General features: G+C 41.9%; 1 protein-coding gene across 1 annotated transcript in view; it reads left to right on the forward strand.

The window, feature by feature from the left end:
• Myrfl (myelin regulatory factor like) overlaps window positions 1-20749 on the forward strand; it is a 108503-nt gene that overhangs the window by 72585 nt on the left and 15169 nt on the right. The window contains exons 15-20 of the mRNA XM_045152239.1: window positions 9993-10156; window positions 10792-10855; window positions 16214-16299; window positions 18811-18885; window positions 18962-19014; window positions 19132-19314. Coding sequence (XP_045008174.1) covers window positions 9993-10156; window positions 10792-10855; window positions 16214-16299; window positions 18811-18885; window positions 18962-19014; window positions 19132-19314 — 625 coding nt within the window. The remainder of the gene's footprint in view (window positions 1-9992; window positions 10157-10791; window positions 10856-16213; window positions 16300-18810; window positions 18886-18961; window positions 19015-19131; window positions 19315-20749) is intronic.

The following is a 20749-nucleotide window of genomic DNA, read 5'->3' on the forward strand; positions in this document are numbered from 1 at the left end:
CACACTGCCTCCAGGAGGCTTTAATTCCCAAATTGCCATCAACTGGGGACCTTGCATTCAGAAATCTAAGTATGTTGGGGACACCTGAAACTACCACAGTTAGATACAGAATATTGCCCTGTAGAGTGTGGAACAAATTTCTTTCTTTTTCTAAAAAAAGTATTTATTTGGGAGAGAGAATTAGCACACAAGGGCCTTCAGCCACTGCAAATGAACTCCAGGCTCTTGTGCCCCCACCCCACCCCTGGGCATCTGGCTTCTGTGGGTAATGGGCAATCAAACCTGGGCGCTTAGGCTTTGCAAGCAAGTGCCTTAAACCACTAAGCCATCTCTTCAGCCCCTGAAAAACATTGTTTTAAAAAGAGACTTTATCTCAAAGGGATAACATTTCTGAGGATGACACCTGAGGTTGTCCTCTGGCCTCCACATGTGTCCACACACAGAAGCATGCTTGCATACATGCACATCACACACTTAAGAAGCAGATGTTTCTGGTGGCTTCTCATTCCTCAAGGCCATCTCTTGTCTCCCTTATTGAGACATATGGGCAGTTCTGTTTGTCAGTCTCTCCCTTGCCAGGCTTCTCTCTTTCTCAAACCTTCCCCTTATGCTCCCTCGTGACTCTCTTGCAGACTGTGTCATCATTAGGACCTCAGTGTTCAGGCCTTCCCTGAATCTCTGTCAAGTTCATTTTGTTTGTGAGGCTCAGGGTTATACCAGGGTGTGCCGTAACTTTGCACAGACCCCGCCTAGCCTCTCCAGGTGGCCTCTCCTCTGTGAATAGAGTACACTTTTGTTCATAGTGGCCTGGGAGTGTTTGTATCTGGCTGAAATTATCTGGTTTGTTTGCCTATTTGTGCTTTGCCAATCTCCCTAAATAGTTGTGTGAGAACCTAACTCTTCTATATTTATCAAAATTATTTCTCCAGTACTTTAGTGTGGCTTTTACTTCAGGGCTTAGCAAACTGTAGGAATTCAACAAATATTAGTAGAATGAATTAATGAGTTCTGTGTTGCCTGGGTTGATCCTGTCTTTGTATTACTGTGGGTTGATCCTCTCTCTGCATTACTGTGGGTCTCTGGAGACACATCTAGAGAATTTATCACAGAGTGCTGTCATCCTCTTTCTACCTTCATCTCTTCTACACTGTGAGACCCCAGAGGTCAGAGAATATTCTTCCTCAAGCCTGTGTTGGCTAGTGCAGTATCTGTTGTGTCATGAATATTGCTGAAAATATATTCTATTTATTTATTTATTTATTTATTTATTTGAGAGGAGGGTAGATAGGGAGAGAATGGGTGCACCAGGGCATCTAGCCACTGCAAATGAACTCGAGATACATGTGCTACCTTATGCATCTGGCTTTATATGGGTGCTGAGGAAGGGAACCTGGGTCCTTTGGCTTTGCTGGCAAGTGCCTTAACTGCTAAGTCATCTCTCCAGCCCATATTGTAGATATTCTTGAAAGCATTTGTTTATGTTAGCATCTGAGTCCCTGGATCTCAGTGAAGAGAAGACAAGTGATTTATTAACATAAGAATATTTGAAGGAAAAGTAACTCTGAGGAAAGATGAGTTTAGTTTGGGCTTTGAGATGTCAACTGAATAGTCAGGTGAAAATGTCCAGAAGATTACAGGAAGCATGGCACTCCCGAGAGCAGCTAGCAGCAGGGGAGGCTGTGGCGGTGAGAGAAGACATTCTCACAGGAAAGGTTATAGATGGAGGTCACCGATGGAAAGCCTGCAGCCATGTTCTGCCTGCAGATGGAGGCTTTCCTCTGACAAAGTTATGGTCAACAGTTAAAAATCAGGGAATCCTTTCATGAATTTCAGACTTTTGTCTCCCATGAAATATCTGAGACTGTGAAGACATTGTCCTGAAATATACTTCTTTCTCATTGCTTTGACCAAATATCTGACCAAAAGCAATTTAATGGAGGAAAAGTTTATTTCAGTTTAGAGTTTGGGGTGACAGTCCATCGTGGTAAGGAGGACATGGTATCAGGAGCTTGAAACCAAGTTGGTTGCACTACGTCCACAAGCAGAGAGTGATGAATACTTGGGCTCTTCTAGCCTTCTCTTTTCTATGGATTCCGGCACTCCAGCCTATGGAGAGCTGATGCCTGTATTTAGGATGGGTCCTCTCCCTTCAGTTAACCTAATCTAGAGTATATCTCACAGACAAGCCTAGATACTTGTGTCTCTGGTGATGCTAATTCTTGTCAAATTGTCAACTGAAATTAACCATCACATGGAGTACGTCTCCCCAAGTAAGGGTTTTATGTGTCTTCATCTCACTATTTCTGGTTACCTACTTGTTCCTAAAAAGTCTCAAATTCATACAGAAATGAGAAGAAAGAGGACCAAAGGCCACAGCTGGAAGTCAGATTCAGTAAAGGCCTGTAGGCAAAGAGGGGACCTGTGGTAGCTGAGAAGAAGACATGGCAAGTGGGTAAAGATCCATAGGAAACGGGAGGAAATAGGTTAGCTATGGAAGTCTATGTGGGATATATGCCAGGAGAGGGTACAGGATAGACACAGCCTTAACATTATTAAGTACTGCCTGGTTAGGCGTCACATCACATGCCTATAATTCCAGTGCTTGAGAGGAGAATTCAGAGCTCCAGTCCAACCTGGGCTATTAGTGAAATTCTGTCTCAGATGATTCAGTACGATTAGATCATATAGTATAATGGGGCCATGTAAAAGAACAATTTTAGGCAAAGGAGCTACTGGAAACCAGATAATAGGTCTGATTTTATAATGCTTGTGTCATTTTCATGTTCACACAATATTTGCCAAATTGCCCAAGCAGTTATTTAGAAAATGTGATCATTTTATCAATATATATCTTGACTTAACAAGCAAGCATTTCAAATAATGAGTAAAAGATTCTGTGTCACCTGAAGCAGTCAGTAGTTTTTTAATGAAAAAAATTGGTTTAATCATTTTTTTTTCCATCACAACTATAAAGCTGTGTTTCAGCTGACATAGTAGAACTCATATAATAGCTGGACAGAGATGGGAATTGAATTAGGTCTAATTATTATTATCTTTTTTAATTAATTAGTTTTGTACTCAGTGAATACAGTCAATTTGGTACCATTGTTAGGCTCATCCATGTCCTACCCCCTCCCCCTGGCCCCTCCTTGTTGAGGTATATGGGTTGTGCATTGTGGAGTTAACCCACAGTTATGGGTAGGATAAATGTCTCTGCATATCATAATCCAACATGTGGTTCTGACATTCTTTCCGTCCCCTCTTCCGCAAAATTTCCCCGAGCCATGTTGGGTTCATTTTTGGTCTGCTTCAGTGATGAGGTGTTGGGGACCTCTGGGTCTCTGGCTCTCTTATTTGGTAGGAGTTGATTTTTCTCTGTGTTGATCTCCTTCCCCCTTGTGCTGGTACCTGGTTCACCAAGAAAACAGTACCCTTGCGGTGAGTATCAACTAGATAAAGCTTTCCAAGTGCCCCAGTACTGTGCACTCCTCTGAGCCTGAGTGCATACCAGCCTGGGTGTGTATGTTAAGACACAATTCTCAGGCATTAGTGTGCATGTTTCTGGTCAAAATCCTCTCTGAAGGGCCCCCGTCATCATCATCAGTGTAAAGGACATTTTTAGAAAACTGGAGAGAGAGAGAGAGAGTTTTCTTTTGCTTTTTGAGGTAGGGTCTCACTCTAGCTCAGGCTGACCTGGAAGTCACTCTATAGTCTCAAGGTAGCCTTGAACTCATGGCAATCCTCCTACTTCTGCCTCTGGAGTGCTGCAATTAAAGGTGTAAGCCACCACACCTGGCTAGAAAACTATATTTTTGAATGCCCTTATGCTGTGATGTTGGAGGGCAGAAATCAGAACTCTGGGTCTTTTAGCCAGAGTCAATCGCTCTCATGTGTCCTGAAAATTTATTTTTTGGTAATTTTCCATTGGATCCATAAAGTCAAGGCAGGCCATAATTACAGTTAGGAAGGTAGTAGTAAATCCCTTCATCTTTATTTCCTCTTCAATAGGAAAACACATGAATTATTTCTCTGCCTATTGGACCTACTGGAAGACATATGGTGCTGGAAAATTGGAGTTGAAGAAATTAGAGCTGGCTTTTTATCATTATTGACAAGTAACTGGACATTTACAGTTATTGCTCATATCTCTAGAGGCAGTGTTAAAAGTCCCCTTGGGGAAGACATTGCAGGAAGTGTTTATCATTCTTCATGGTCAGCTTTGGTCTAGGCTAAGTCACAGATTAATGCACTAAGAAAATATTTTTTAAAAGGAAGAAAGCAGTTGAGAAGAAGAGAAAGAGTATAAGCAGGGCCAGCATTGATGGAGAGAAAGGGCAGACTGGGAGACGTATAGTACCACGTGGTGGCCGTCTGTGTAGGGAGAGGGCCAGAGAGGATGATGAGAATCTGCTTTGTACTGTCAGGTGGACATGAATTGACCATTACAGCTGTAATAATAGTTTAAGGCTTGTTACAGTACAAACATAGTAAATAAACATATGACAGTTATTATGATTGAGAATTATCTTCATTACTTCTGCCTTATTTTCATTGAAACAAATTTAGAAGTAAAGGAGAAAACTGTACCAGGATCAGAAAAGTTAGAATGCCTTTTGTCAGTTTTTTTTTGTCATAATTTACTTATTGTTAAGGAAAGAAATTTCAAAATTAGAAGGTAGTAATGCAATCCTCCATATATCTCATTCAGATTCCATAGTGTATCAGTTCTTCTCCTCCTCACTGTAACAAAACACCTGACAGAAGCACCTTAAGTTGAGGAAGGATTTGTTGGGACTCACAGTTTCCATCCATCATGGCCAGGACGGTACAGCTCATGACAGCAGGCGTACGAAGCAGCAGCTTCTCGCGTTGTGGTGAATTGGGAAGCTGGGAGCACTGGCTGGAGGAAAGGTGGGACTATAACCCTTGACGCTCCACCTCCAGTGCGGGACCTCTGAAAGCTAAATTCCACAACCTCCCAAAGAGCACCACCAGCTTGGGAACCAAGTGCTCCTATTCAGGAGTCTATGGGAGACATTCCATGCTCAAATTCCAGTATATGTTGCAAATTCTCATCCATTCTTATTTATCATGATCCACCTTCTACAGATTATATAATCCCAGCTCTAACATCATGTCATTGTCTTCTAGATACTTCTACATTTTTCTCAAAGGGAGGGACCGTCTTTTCAAAACTGAGCCACTGTATCATTATCATACATAATTTCATATCATCCAACCTGGTGGGTGTTGAAATTTCATAAATAATTTTATGTATGAATGTATGACACAAACAGTCTATCCACATGTTTTGGCAGCCACTGGGAATCACTGCCTAGGTCTTTTGCTTCATTAGGGCCTGGAGAATAGTGACAATCTGTTGTTCCTTCTTTGTTCTCTGGAACTCTTCTAAAATGAAGAACTTCTCCTCTCAGATAAATTGCTGATATGCAGCAGAGGCAGCACAAAGCTTCATTCCTTCCTTACTTAAAACTTTTTAGAAAAATGAGTTAAAATAATTCCAATATCTTCCAAACATAACCAATAAAATATTCTTATAAATTGGAGAGGATTCTGGTTGCTTTTAAAACACATTGCACTCTTTGATCTATTAGAGTAATCAATCCTTTGATGTTCTGTTTTTGCCCCGTGAGAGTTTCTTCCATTGGCTCCAAAATTATTGTGACATGCCCACAGTTCTCTGCTTTTTCAGGCTGTACAACACTCTAGGCTCTGACTTTATAGAGTACCAATCCCAAATCTTGAGTGACTCGAGAAATTCAGGGTGTCTTTCACCAGAAAGGAATTCTATCCATCAGAAAGGATTTTCTTTTCATTACAAAGAAACTGGTATCCGGGGCTTACAATGAAGATGTTCATTGTTAGTACATTAGAAATATATTTTCTAGTCATTTTTTCATATGGTGTAGCTAGGGAATATTTTTCCTTTAAAGAAATAGAATATGGGCTAGAGAGATGGCTTAGCAGTTAAGGCACTTGCCCGCAAAGCCTAAAGATCCAGTTTCAATTCCTAATAAAAAGCCAGATACATAAGGTGGTACATACATCTGGAGTTCATTTGCAGTGGCTGGAGGCCCTGGTGCATCCATTCTATATATATATATATATATATATATATATATATATATATATATCTCCATCTTTCTCTGTTTCCCACTCTCTCTCAAATAAATAAAGAAGGAAAGAAAATATTTAAAAATATAAATATAGTACATCAGTAATCCATAGAAACACTTATAATTTCAACTTAGAGTTGTTAGGGCTTCACTTAATATTTTGAGTTTGTATTTATACTTTTCTTAAATGCTAAAAATTCAAGGTTCCCAATACAATTAACTTAATTATATATTTGTTGGATCCAATTAAAATGAGTATGGGAATATATAATTGATCTGTTATCACTAACAGTAAGGCTATTGAAAGTTTAAGATATCTTTGCTTTTCACTTTTTTTTTTTTTGAGCTAGGGTCTTTCTCTAGCCCAAGCTGACCTGGAATTCACTACACAGTCTCAGGGTGGCCTCAAACTCATGGTGATCCTCCTACCTCTGCCTCCCAAGTGCTGGGATTAAAATTGTTTGTGTTTATGATATTTCTTAAGAAGGGACAGCCAAATTACTGTGCTTTGAAGACACATTTAAATAAAAACCTTTCTGTGAGGTTAAATCAGAAACTCAATGCCAAGTTTATTTGCTTTTGCTTTTTGTTAATAAGATGCTTTTTGGTATAATTAAGTTTTTTTGTTTGTTTATTTTTATTTATTTGAGAGCAACAGAGAGAGAGAGAGAATGGGTGTGCCAGGGCTTCCAGCCACTGCAAACGAACTCCACGTGTGGGCCCCCTTGTGCATCTGGCTAGAGGGTCCCGGGGAATTGAGCCTCCAACCCAGGGTCCTTAGGCTTCACAGGCAAGCGCTTAACCGCTAAGCCATCTCTCTAGCCCAAGTTTTATAATTATGTAAAACATTATTTTAAAGGTAAGTTTATAAAACAACATATAGAGAGCCTAGTTTTATCCATTTTACTGCACTTTTTTTCTTCCCTGCCATGACATACAGAAACTAAATTTGTTTAGTATTTGATCTTATTTAATATAAGAAAATCTGCATATTTTTCTAGCCTTCCCTTTTTTTAAAAAAATTATTTGTTTGAGGGCTGGAGAGATGGCTTAGCAGTTAAGTGCTTGCCTGTGAAGCCAAAGGACCCCGGTTTGAGGCTCACTTCCCCAGGACCCACGTTAGCCAGATGCACAAGGGGGCGCACACGTCTGGAGTTCGTTTGCAGTAGCTGGAAGCCCTGGTGCTCCCATTCTTCCCCCTCCCCGCTCTCTCTTTCTCTCTCTTTCTGCCTCTTTCTCTCTCTGTCACTCTCAAGTAAATAAATAAAAATAAAACAAAAAATTTAAAAAATTATTTATTTGAGAGAGAGAGAGAGAAAGAAATAGATGATACACACACACACACACACACACACACACACACACACACGGAGAGAGAGAGAGAATGGGTGTACTAGGGCCTTCAGCCATTGTAAATGGACTCTAGACACATGCTTCACCCTATGCATCTGGCTTATGTGGGTCCTGGGGAATCGAACCTGGGTCCTTTGGCTTTGCAGGCAAGTGCTTTAATCACTAAGCCATCACTCCAGCCCTAGTCTTCCCTTTCTTAGACAAGTGACTATCCGGCTATGTATACTACACTCTTCTTCCCCTGCCTTTCTTCTGATTTTCTATCACAAATTTTGCTCCATACCAGAATATAAAGATGTTCTTCCTTCCTTTCTGAAGTTGTAAAGTTTTCTCTGTGTCAAGGTACTAGTTTATTACCATACTTTAAGAAAAATAGTTTTCTGGTCTCTTTAGAATCTAGATCTCTCCCTCCCTCCCTCCCTCCCTCCCTCCCTCCGTCCCTCCTCTCTCTCTCTCTGTCTGTCTTTCTCCCTCTCTCTCCAAGCATCAGCTTCAGAGATGAAGCTCTTGGTGTTTTCACTTCCCACATAGCAAAGCTTTCAGCATTCCAGGCTGCTAACTCAGCACCTTCCCATTTGCTCGCCTGTGTTTTACGATTTCCCACGGGCAAAGGCGTGTGCTAAACACTGGTGAGATACAAAGGATAACATAGTGCCTGCCTTCCCCAAGCTCACTGTTTGTGTAGGCACATAACACTTGAAGCCAGACAAACGATCAAGTGACAGATCTGAACATGCTTTGAAAGTCTTGCAGAAGAGAGGGGTCCCGGTAGATGGGATTTGGCTGTCCTTGCAGAAAGGCATTTGTTTCAGAAGGAGGGATCGGGAGGCTTCATTAGAACTGCATGATTGCTCTGGGAATTTAAAAGAGCCCTCTCCAATGCTTCACAAGCCACACCTGTCTTTAAAATTGTACAAAGTAAGCCTTAAATCTGCAATGGTCAGCTTTTATCCCCCACTTTATTAACAGATACTAATCATATAGAATAATGAGTTTCATTAAGACATTTTTATACACAAATATACCATATATTTTTTTCTTTTGGAGATACTGTTTTTCCAGGCTTTGGAACCTTGAAAGCTTCAGTTTGCATGAGAATCTCAAAGATACCAGCACCAACGTTGACCTCCAGCCACAGAGAGCCTTGAGTCACTGGCGTCAGGCTCTTCACTTTATAGTGGTGGGCTTGGTGGGCTGTCCTCTGTGGAGGCCAGGCAGTGCTGTGGGACCTGGAACTTTTAAGAAGAGAAAGGAAAAACAGGAGAAGTCATGGGGTCATGGTGTGAGCTGACACAAGTCTTCCAGCTCTCTTTATCACGGTTGAGAAGGATACTCATGTTCACAGGACGGCTGCAGTGTTTGGGGTCGGGGAGGGCTGACCTGGCCTTTCTGGCATTAGTGGTTCCCCTGTCTTCCTCTTGCTGATGCTTCACTGACTTTCTTCGAATAAAAGGGTTTAAGTCTCTTTTTAAAATGTTTGTTTGAGAGTTAGGTTCAAATCTAAATTGTGCATGACAGCTCATGATATAGTAAAGCAGAAATTAGTGTTTAAAGAATAATCTCATATATAAATGAAGAAGTATCAATTAAAGATCATAGGACATTTTTACCTGGGGCTTCACATCTGGCAGGTGGCTGAACTTGTACAAAAAAACTGGGTCTCAGGGTTGATTTCCCAGAACCCATGTAAAACAGATGCACAAGGTGGCACATGTATCTGGAGTTTGTTTGCAGTGGCTGGAGGCCCTGGTGTGCCCATTCTCTCTCTCTGCCTCCTTCTTTCTCTCTCACTCAAATAAATAAAAGTAACAACTTTTTTAAACGTGAAAATCTGGGTCTTTGTTCTTTTTATTTTCCCCTTTGCAACTTTCTAAATTATATTATATATAATTTAAATATTTTATATATATATTTGGCAGAATCTCTATGTATACCTGAGGCTGACTGGAACTCACTGTGTACTTTATGCTGGCCTCAAACTCATGATCCTTGTGGCTCAGCCCCCTGGGTACTGGAATTACAGACTTGCGTCACCACACGTGGCTAAGCCTCGGGTCTTCTTCCCTCCCTCACATGAACATTTGGTGAATGACTTGCCAAGGAGAACTGGAGTCACTTCTTAAGGGGCCTTAGTGGTGGGCAAAAAATCAACACTTAAAGACTATTGTGCCTTTTTATTTGTATGAGTTTTAGGTATATTAATGGCCTTTGAGAATAAATCTTTAGACTCCAAACTTGACAAAGTCCATCAGCTCCACTCCTTCCTTCTCTTCAGTTACAAGGACATTTTTCCATTTTATTGCAGTTTGAACAGAGCAGTTTTACCATATGCTGGCAAGACTGCTTTATGTTTCAAACCACTCCAGATTTACCTTGAGTGAGCTTGAGGTGTGGGCATATAACTGTTCTCAGTGCTGTGTTCCGTCTCTGAACGGGCTAAGGACAGTGCCCAGCTGACCTTACACCATAAATCCGTGCAGCCTTCATTATTTTCCCTTCTAGGACCAGATCTTCATGGAAAATGTAGGGGCTGTGAAGCAGCTCTGCAAACTAACCAACAACCTCGAGGAAAGAATAGAAGAGCTAGAGATATGGAACCGAAGGCTGGCGAAGCTCAAGCGACTCAGCAGCTGGAAGTCCTCGGCCAGTGAAGCAAGCTCTGCCAGGTACGCGCAGTGTTGTGCTGAGGTTGGGGAAGGAAAGGGGTCGGCGTCTCCCATAATTAGGTCAGTCTAGCTGGTCTTCTGATCAGGCACCAATCACTACTTTCTGATATACTGGTCCCCACTCTTCTCTTAGAATGGTTTCAAACACAATGGTCTTGGATGATACTGTTACTATTTGTGTTGCTTCAACAACAAAATAAAATGATGAGGCATCTGCTAAGCAGCCTCAACGAAGGAAGTGCTAAATTTTAGCAAAAAGATGGCTTTTCCTTTAAGGAGGAGAGGCACTCATTTCTAAATTTAAAGAAAACTATGTTTGGTCCTCAGGGAGAAAATCTTGTTATTGTTTGTTTTTATTACTTACGGAACAGAACTAAATGCACATTTCCTGTGGTATAGTTCTAAAAAACTAAAGAGAGAAATGTAATGTTTAATGCATTCATCTAGGCTTACTGAAGGTTATTTTTTCCCCCACAAAAAGGACTCCAAGTTGCTTTGACTTTTCTTTTTTCAAATTATCAGTGTATTACAAAAGAAAGTCATGCTGCCGTGCTTGTGATAGCTTGGGCCTTTGTCATATACCACCTAGAGAGGCATCTGAATAGTAATCAATTTTCTTTCTCTCTTTTTTAAAGCAAATTTAGCAGAGCTGTTAGTACATCTTCTCCAAGAAAGGCCATTTCCAAAAAATCCAACAAGGTAAATCAACTTAAATTTAAAATGCACAAAGATCGTATTTTCTATACAAAATGAAAAGTCTTAGTTGAGCCTAGTGGTATAGGCCTGAAATCCCAGCTACCTGGGAAGGTTGAAGTAGGAGAATGGAAAGTTCAAGGCTTGCCTGGACTATAAAGTGAGTTCATGGCCAGCCTTGGTAACTTAAATCCTGTCTTACAGCATTTTTAAAAAATGAGTTTTAGCTCAGTGGTAGAGCATATGTCTAGCGTGCAAGAGGCCTTGGGTTTGATGTCCAGTAAAATACACACACACACATACACACGCACGAGCACACACATCCCCACACACATACATACACGCACATGCACACATACACACACAGAGTCTTTAGAGAAATTTATCAACACCCTTCCCCAGTTTATTTGTTGATGAATTTCTCTAGTTTGCATCTTCTGTATGTCTGGTTTTAATATTAACTTTAAAAATACTTTCATTAATTTATTTGCAAGCAGAAAGGGAGAGAGAGAGGGAGAGAGAATGGGCATGCCAGGGCTTCCTGCCACTCCAAATGAACTCCAGACACATGTGCCACTTTGTGCATCTGGCTTTACGTGAGTCCTGGATAATCAAACCCGGGTCCTTAGGCTTTTTAGGCAATCCCCTTAACTGCTGGGCCATCTCTCCAGCCCCTACCAAATATTAACTTTTTTTAAATGACAAAAGTATAAAGAAAATAATCCAAAACATGTCCATTTCAGAAATACCTTGCCAGACTTTGTTTATATTGTCCCCATCAGATGACAGTCAACAACCTTCACATACTGCACTATTCTTGACCTTACCTATTTCTTTATTTTTGACTTCTAAGATCCCAGAGACTTCAGTTAATCCTCAAATTTCTCTTTTCTCTTTGATATTTAATATTAATATGTAAATGGGAGGATAAATATTCACTTGCTTGCAAAGGTTAAAATGTGCTTTCATTAGTGGGTGCACATTACATGTCAAGTGGAACAATACTTCCAGTAAAAAGGAGAGGTTAATTGTTTATTAACTTAAAGTACATACTCTCCATCACAGAGTTGGGTCAGTGAGGAAGAAGATATGGTCCCCTCCTAGGGTCAGTTCACAGACAGATTAGAACTCAGCTTACCCCTCTGACCTCATCACTGGTCCAAAGGGGCCCTTTCCCAAGGGAAGATATGTGCGACTTTAACTGCTACCTTGTTAAAGGCTGACCTTGTGTTGGAGACTCTGTCTTCGCTTCTCATGCTGCATTATGTTGAACTTTTTTTTTTAATTCAGAGATAAGTCAAAATTCTAAAACTAGCAAAATATTATGCTGCTGATAAGTTTTTTGGTATAACAGTAAACATAAACATACCTATATACACTTGCATATATTTATATGTGTGTGTATCTGCATGTACAAGTTTTGACAAATCCTGTAATACATTGCATAAGAGAGACAACTGCAGTCTCTACCCTACAGGGACTGTTGGTAGCATTAAACATACTAAAGCTCTTAGCACAGTGCCTAGCACACGTCACTCAGTAAATAAAAAACACTAAAACATGGTACAGCAGAGATAGCCTTTGTACCCTGAGGCATCTAATCAGGTTGCAACAGGATGGAGGGGAAGGTATCTACATCCCTGGCAGTCGTGATAGGCACAATTCAGTCACCTGTAATTTAGGCAGCCTTGTGGTCACCTTCCATACTTGTGATCCCAGGGACTAGCACATGGTTGGCACTCAAGAAATATTTGTCAGATAAACACATGAATGCAGAGCCCTGTCTGGAGAGAGTCCCTGACACCTCGCAGTTTAAATTGGATACAGTAAGTGGCTCGCTGTCATAGATGTGCGGATGGGGTCAGAGTTGGGGTGTGGACACAGTATCTGCCACTTACATAGGCTTCTCAGCCGTTGCACGCTCTGTAAGAAGCCGGTGGGCAGCAACGATGGATCAGGGAGATGGAAAGAAAGCTCAGAGTGCTGCAGGAAAAATTTGGGATCCTGGAGATAAAGGCAGGGTATGTGGGACTCAGTGGGGCTGAAGGAGAAGGTCCATGTGGAATAGTATCAGCAAGATTCTGGAACTTGGGACTGGCTTTACTGAAGGGTTCGGTGGGATCTGGTTAGAAAGGATGATGAAAGTAAGGCTGAAGCCCCAGGCAAGGCTATCCACTAAGGAGTTCAGTAAAAACGCCATAATGGTCTTTTGAATAATATAAAAGTTAAATAATGTTTTCTTCTCTTTTTTTCCCCTCTGGTCATAAAAGGGGGCAACCCTCTATATTTCAGGTTTATTACAGAACCAAATTTTGAATTCAAATTCTGGCTTATAACATATTAGCTACATGTCTTGATTGACAAACTTAGCCTTCTTGGGCCTTCCTTTTTGTCTCCAAAATGAGGATGATCAAAGCACCTTTCTCATAGGGCTGCTGAGGGTAACTGTGAGGGTTATAAACATTCATGTGTGTGAAGCACTCAGAGAGATGCATAAAATAGAGTAAGTGCTGCGTCCACATCCGCTGTGCATAAGCTATGTTTTCAAGCACACTTTTCACAGTTCTCATGCTATGGTGTGTGGCTGGTATCCTTCAGGGAGCTTGATTAAGCGTAGATAACAGGAGTGTTTTGTTTCTTCTACATTATCTCTCTGTAGGACATCTTAGCTAGGGTTTCTGGCCTACCACCACCAACTTCCTAGGTGCCTGGAGGACTCTTTAAGGGGTCATTGGGTCAAATGTGTGGGGGTGGGGGTGTGCTGCTAGGCTGGGCGGGAAGTGCTAATGAGCTTGCAGTGTGGGAGAAGTGAATGGGTCTTACCAGGTGGTAAGGAGCTAGTGAGTACTTTCTGGACATGACCAAGACACATCTGGAAGAAGACAGAGATCTGATGATTGAGTTTTCATCTAATCCATGTTATTGTTCCTTTCCTCTCTTTCTCCTGCTGTGTGATTCCTGCTCCTACTGTGCTGGGTGAGGAAGTAAGCTCAAGTTAGAACACAGGGGAAGTAAGTGGAAGAGAAGGGATGGCATAAGCACGGCCCCTACTGAAACAATTTTCAGGGCACTTAGATTTTAACAGGCTCTGTAGTCATCCTTATGCACATATGAATTTGAGAATCATACTGCGAATTAGACTCTCCCAGTAACTCAGAAGAGTAGGCAGCTATTATTTTTTTATAATCCTTCTTTATTGGTAAGGAAAATGAGAATCAATGACATTTAGATGATTTGCACAGGATTTGATTCCCCGTCTTAGGCCATTTCCTTATGCTTGGTCAAAGAATTTTGAACAAAACCATGAAGATCTAAAACAAAGCAGCAGCTGAGGAGGGTAAGTGCAAGGGGGAAACAATTATTCTGTGAATAATAATTTAATTCCACTCAGTTTGACAAAGCTGAAAGCTCCTTTCCTGCACTGCACAGTCAGAACAACTCCAGTGCAAGGTGGGAAGGTCACAAACTGTTGACTTCTTGGTATTCAGACTAGCTTTCAGCGGCACTCGTGGATGACTCAGTTACAGTAGCCCCAGGCTTGTTTACTTGTTAAAAAAGAAATGATGGAATGCACCCTTCCTTTCGTATTGAAGGACATTTTCCTTAGTCAGAAACAAACCCAAGAAATAACTGTCAATTTTAAGTTATTTCTTAATTACTACCATTCTAATACCTTTCAATTAAAATCAGTTTGGCTTTGTATTTCCAGAAGGAAGCGGGCAATACTCCCTTCTGCATTACTAGGAAATTGGCATTTAAGCAGTGCTTTATTACCGCAGGCAGAGGACCCCTTCAGCTAGATTCCCCACCAGTTCCCCAGTTGCTTGTGTATACGCAGGTTTTCGTGCCATGATGTACCTGTCCTAACGCTTGTCCCCTTCATTTCCAAGAGACTGTAACTTGCTAATTTCTATGCCTCCCCTTATACTACTATCTGTAGTAGTACTTAATAAATACGTGTGGAATGGATAGAAGAATGAGATGGATACCTCTGTACTCTAAGGAGTGCTAGGTGGGATTTTTGTTCTATAAGAATTTTTCTCATGGTCCACCATGATGTAGAAAATTCTCCCATTGGGTTGTAGTCCTTCACATCTGGAAGAACTTTTGATTCCCCAAAGTCTATGAAGAGATGGACGTCTGGGTCAGATAGGGTCTTGTCTCATAGGCTGTCTTCTTTCATAAAACTAATGCAGGTTTGTTGGGTCCAGAGAAGAATTAAATTCTGTAAAGATGCAGAATATCCCAGGCCTTTCAACCCCAACTTTTGGGTCTTTATCCTATTTAGCAAAGAAGTGGGGAAAAAAGACCAGACTCTGAGAAGGGCAAATTATGAATTATGAGGCTTATTTTAGGGAGAATTAGAATCCAGGGGAAGTCTAGCTGAAAGACTCACACCAGAGTGGAATTCTCCTTGCCTGGCTGGAAAGGAAGCAGCGAGAATTAGAGAGAATCACCTTCACACAGAGAAACCTCCAGGGAAGAAGTCTCTGGAGAGGGGACACACACACACACACACACACATATGCACACACAAAGCAGAGCATGATGAGAATATAAGCCCTTCATCTTCACAGGAGGGGTCAGCAAAGCCAAAGCAAATAGACTTTTACACTTAGTAAACTAGGTAAACATCCAGCAACAAAATACATGTGAGAAGCCATCAGGAAAACGCCCAGACAAATAAGAAATACCCACCTCCTGCCCCATGCTTCCCAGCCAGTTTGGGAAGGGGCAAGAACTCACGAAAGCAGGGCTCGGGAGAATCACGCGTCAGGAGAATGAGTAGCCAAACACACACGTGCCAGGCCCATTTATATGGGTCAGATAGTCACTGCGCTTGAGCCTTGCCATTAGACTCAGGTGTGTAAGAGAGAGTCCTGATGCATCATGGACTCAAGGGGCTGACTCAGGAAGAACAGCCCACCCAGGTGTGCCAGGTCTGGGAAAACTTGAAGGAGAAGTAGGAAACATTGCTGCTGAGGAATTGTTTGCAGCCATCTTGGATGAGACTGGAAGGCAGTTTCTAATCCCACCAGGGTTTTGACCCTGGTGGATTGCCTATAGAAAGTTGTCCTAGTGTTTCTCTTTCAAAACTTCAAGAACAAATGACAAATGAATGGTACAGATGATTGTCTTGTTGGGAAAGGAGAGATTGCTGTATCCTAGAATATTAGGGAAAGACAGGCTTTGAAAGAAGGCTGTTTTCAGAGAGAAAGAGAGGAGAGAGGAGACGTAAACTGAGGCAAATCCAGGAACTATCCCCAGGAAAATAGCAAAGATTCCTGATGGAGCCATCTTTAGGCTTCCTTGTCATAGTCACTGTGCTGATGTATCCCTGTTTATTAATGAACCTTTCTGTAGGTTTCTTTTTCAGGAAAAAAACAGTCGTGTCCTAACTGGGTTTTCCAGACACTGGTTATAACTCTAATTGCTGTGATGGCATTTTGGTAAGAAAAACTTCAATGTTGACCTGTCAGCTCTTTTTCCCTTCTTGTCTTTTTCTCACATGTGAACTAGGGACTGACACTCATTTACTTTGAAGACAAGAAGCGCTTTAAAGCAGGTGCTGACCTTTGATCGTTTACAGATGAGGGAGCCCCTTTGAGACTCTTGTTTTGAAAAAAAAAAGCACAGGTTTTCAATACTTTGATGTGTGTTGAAGGATGATTTTATTTTTTTCAACCAACTGTTGTGATTTAGCAGCAAACTGGTATGTGTTTGTGTGTGTGTGTGTCTGTGTGTGTTGCTTCTATTTCTTATAGCTTTGCAAATTACTTTCTCAAATTCTTTGCTTCTTTCCTGTCTGCTTGGGAGAAAGGAGTAAGTAGAAACACGGGACTGTATTCCCTCTAGTCATTCAGATCTAGATGCTCCTTTGTTCTTCAGTGCAGACTTTATACCAAAGGACACCAATGTTCATGCAAATGTATTCAATAGAAAAAAAACTGTAGTCAGAACTACTAAGGAATTAAGTCAGCAGATGCAGTAAGGATGCCAGTAGTTGCTAAGCAAATGGAGTGATTCTTGACCACTGTCCCCAACTAGAGGTGGGAGTGAGCCAGTTAAAATACAGGCGCTTGCTCTGGCTTCTTGTCTCCAGGCTTCTGTGGCAACTGGGGGATGGCCCCCACTCTCTGAGCCCTGGTCATCTTGCCTGTGTTCTCTAGGCCTGTGAATAGTCCTTTCATATAGTTAGTTTAACATGTGAAAGGGGGAAAAAAAAGCTTGGTGTGTGGGGGAAGAAAAGGACTTAAGTCTGGACTTAGTCTTTGGAAAAACAATTGTTCCCAGGCACAACAAGTGAAGGGCCAAGGGTCCTCCACCTAACGTAGCTTCCTAGCTGCAGAACTCAGTGCAGAGCTGCCCGCCTTCCACCCCTCACCATTGCCACTTCTGGAGCTTAATTTAATTTTTTCATTGATTGATGTTGGTGCTGAGAATTGAACCTGAACTTTGCATGCTCTAGTGTGAGTACATCCCCAGTTTCACCTCCTACTGCCCATTGTGAAGAGTATTTGATGCCACTACACAGAACTTCTGTGTGGAGCCTCTGCATTTTCTCACTTGGCTGAGCACTTGTCTTCTAAGTTTCGCAGCTAAGGAGAGGGTTCGCATTTACCTTTAGCAGATGCATCACATTCTCCAGAGACATCGATTCCCAGTCCATGGAGAGGTGATAGCAGGTCTAATTCAAAATAGAGACTGCTTTGTAAACATGCTTATCAGATCTTCTGAAGCTGAATATATACCATAACTGCGAGGTATTCGGCTTGTTATCTTGTTTCTGGCCTCTGACGTACCTGAGAAAGCTCGGCACCAGCATTTGCACCTAAAGAAGAGAGAGATCCATTTCATCCTGCGATACTAGATCTCTGGGCTGTGCATCAAGGCTGATACCAAAGACAAACCAGGACAGGATTTAAGTGGGAGACACAGGAGAACAGAATGAGGGAGACTGGACCACAGCAAACAGTTGCCAGGGTGACACCACACATTCTGTCTAATGCATCACTGCGGCTCAGTTCCACTTTTCCCAGGCAGGACTGAGCCTGCTGGGCTGTCTCCAGCTGTTCCTTGTGCATGGAATTCAAATGTGTGGCACATTTTCTTATGCATACACAATGATAGTACACCCACCACCGCGATGGAGAATAGCATACTGAGGAGCTGAATTTGGAGAACAAGGTATGAAGTCAGGCTGATGGGACATCAAGTCAGGTGACTGTTTCCAGTCCAGCACACATGAGACTGTGAAGTCACAGGACACTTTTGTGTGGCTCTTGCAAGAGTTCTAAAAATAGCTCCAAAAGATGAAGGCATGAAGTGTTTGGATTCATGAGCCTTGTTGGGATTCATGTGTCCCAAAACCCAGTACTTTTAAAGAAAACCTCCAGTATTTTGAAGTCATGTAGTCTGCAAATGGATGCTTTATTCCATTTTGTTTCCTTCCTCTGTCTAATTTGATGCATTGTGCCCTGCAAAGACAATCAGAGGTGACCAAATAACTTGGCTTCTACAACTGATTAACCCTATTCCTGCTTTCATCTCTCCGCATGGTGGAATGGATGACGAGCCCCTCCAGCGGGCTGTGAGCTTCTCCCTGACTTTTTTTTGCAAGGAGCAGAGGGCTGCCTCAGCTGTTGACATACTTCCTTTTGTCATCTTCCACTGGTGACAGCTTGCCAGGGCCGGGGGCCTGCTCTGTGTGACACTCCATCAGCAATGGAGTACTGCAGGAGTCTCTGAGCTGCAGGAAGCCTAGGGCATCTCACCAGGGCAGAGAAGTCTCACTATGCTCATTTCCGTAGTGTTTCTGGAAGCTTCAGCCACCCTGTCCCTGGTCTTCCCATCTGTGCAGCCTGTGAGGGTACATCTTTTGTCAGCTGGAAGTGTGAGTGAGATATATCTGCAAACAAATCTGCCACATAAGGCCTCTTTCACAAATTTTCTCTTGACAGTGCCTTGACCATAGTCTCCCTTTACATACTAAGTTTGAAGGATCAAGACCAGCATGCCTCAAATCTCCCCCTAAGGTAAGAGCTCAGATTTTGTGTTTCTCTGGAAAGGTTCTTGAAAGCTCCTTTAATTAACCATGTCCCTCTCTTTCAGCAATATCACAAGCCCCCAGGAGCCCACTATGCTGCCCACAGCCTTTCCTTCAGGTAAGGCCTTCTGTTCCTTACCACAGACGCAGCCCTGCTCCTGTGAACATCAATAGAGGAAACCAGCCTTGCTGGTTAACCTTGCTGCCAACCTCTTCTCTGCCCAATGCCTTGCAGCACCTCACACATCCCTGGCAACCACACAGACCTCCTTGCAAGTACCTGAAATTACCTTCTGTGAAATCTTGCCATGTCAGGAGACTTATTGCTGCCCCATTTTGGGTATGAGAAGAATCTTTTCAAGTTCCATGCAAAGAGGACCTGAAAAAGAGGAGGAAATCTATCAGAGGCAAAGAGCAGGTAATGTGCTCAAAGAGAAACAAGCAGGGCTTTGAACTTGAGGTTTTCTCTTGTCAATATTTACTTAGTCTGTTAATGGATCTGGACAGTGGTCCACTTCTTCTTTGGTGTGGGAAAGTCTTTTAATGACACAAACACATGGACTGGCAATCATCTAAACATTGAGTTTCCTGCCCAGGGATAAAATGTTGGTTGATTCCTTATAATTTTACCAAGTGAAAGGGTCTCATTTGTCTATTGGCAGCAAAGATAGAAATAGAAGCATAAGTGAAATAATCATGTGGACATGGGCTGAATTTTTCTCTTTTTTTCTCCTCTTTCTTTCTTTTCTTTTTTCTTTCTTTATTTCTTTCCATCCTACTATCTCCTTCCTCCTGCTCTTCCTCCTTCACTTAAATAGTGTGGTATCTGGGCTCCTTCCCAAAATAAATATGAGATTTTGGAAACCCTAATTTAGAGTTCAAGGTAAAGTCTAATTCACTGAGAAACACCAGGTTAACATTTGCTTTCAGAAGACATCCTTTTCCTTTTACGTGTGTGTGTGTGTGTGTGTGTGTGTGTGTGTGTGTGTGTGTGTGTATGTGTGTACGCGCATACGTGTGCAACATGCATAGTTGGTTTTGAAATGATAGAGTTTTCTTGCTCCTTTAAGATCTTGAAAGATTTAAGAACCTGGTTAAGAGCTACAAGTGTAATTATCTCTGCAAAATCAGGCACATTTCTTCCCACTGTATACTCATTTTTATTGTTGTTGTTTGTTTTTTGAGGTAGAGTCTCACTCTGGTCCAAACTGACCTTGAATTCACTACATAGTCTCAGGGTGGCTTTGAACTCATGGCGATCCTCCTACCTCTGCTTTCCTGAGTGCTGGAATTAAAGGCGTGCACCACCATGCCTGGCTTAATTTCTATTTTAAGCCATCTTCTATATACACTTCACAAATATATAAAATAATATCAAGGCAATAGCAATGAAACAGATTAGCATGGCTTATCTATCAGGAAGCTGTTGAAATAATTTATAGGAACTTCAAGTGGCAAAGGTTTATTTCTGACTCTGTATAACAAATGCATATCAAAGCCATATCCTTCAACACCCAGCTGGTGACAACTCCATTTCAGTACGTATTCCCACAATACTAACCCTTAAAACACGTACCTCAATATAATATGTGCCACTTCTACTTACACTTTATTGGATAAGGCAAGGGACACTGCCCATGTCTGGTTAAAAAATGAGGAAGGGCTGGGGAGATGGCTTAGTGGTTAAGGCACTTGCCTGTGAAGCCCAAGAACCCATGCTTAACTCTCCAGGTGCCACGTTAGCCAGATGCACAAGGTGGCACAAGTGTGCAAGGCTGCACATATGCCCAAAGTGACACATGTGTCTGGAGTTCCATTACAGGGGCTAGGGGCCCTGGCGTGCCAAAGCTCTC

The sequence above is a fragment of the Jaculus jaculus genome, chromosome 6 (genome assembly GCF_020740685.1).
Source record: "Jaculus jaculus isolate mJacJac1 chromosome 6, mJacJac1.mat.Y.cur, whole genome shotgun sequence".
NCBI classification, from domain to species: domain Eukaryota; kingdom Metazoa; phylum Chordata; class Mammalia; order Rodentia; family Dipodidae; genus Jaculus; species Jaculus jaculus.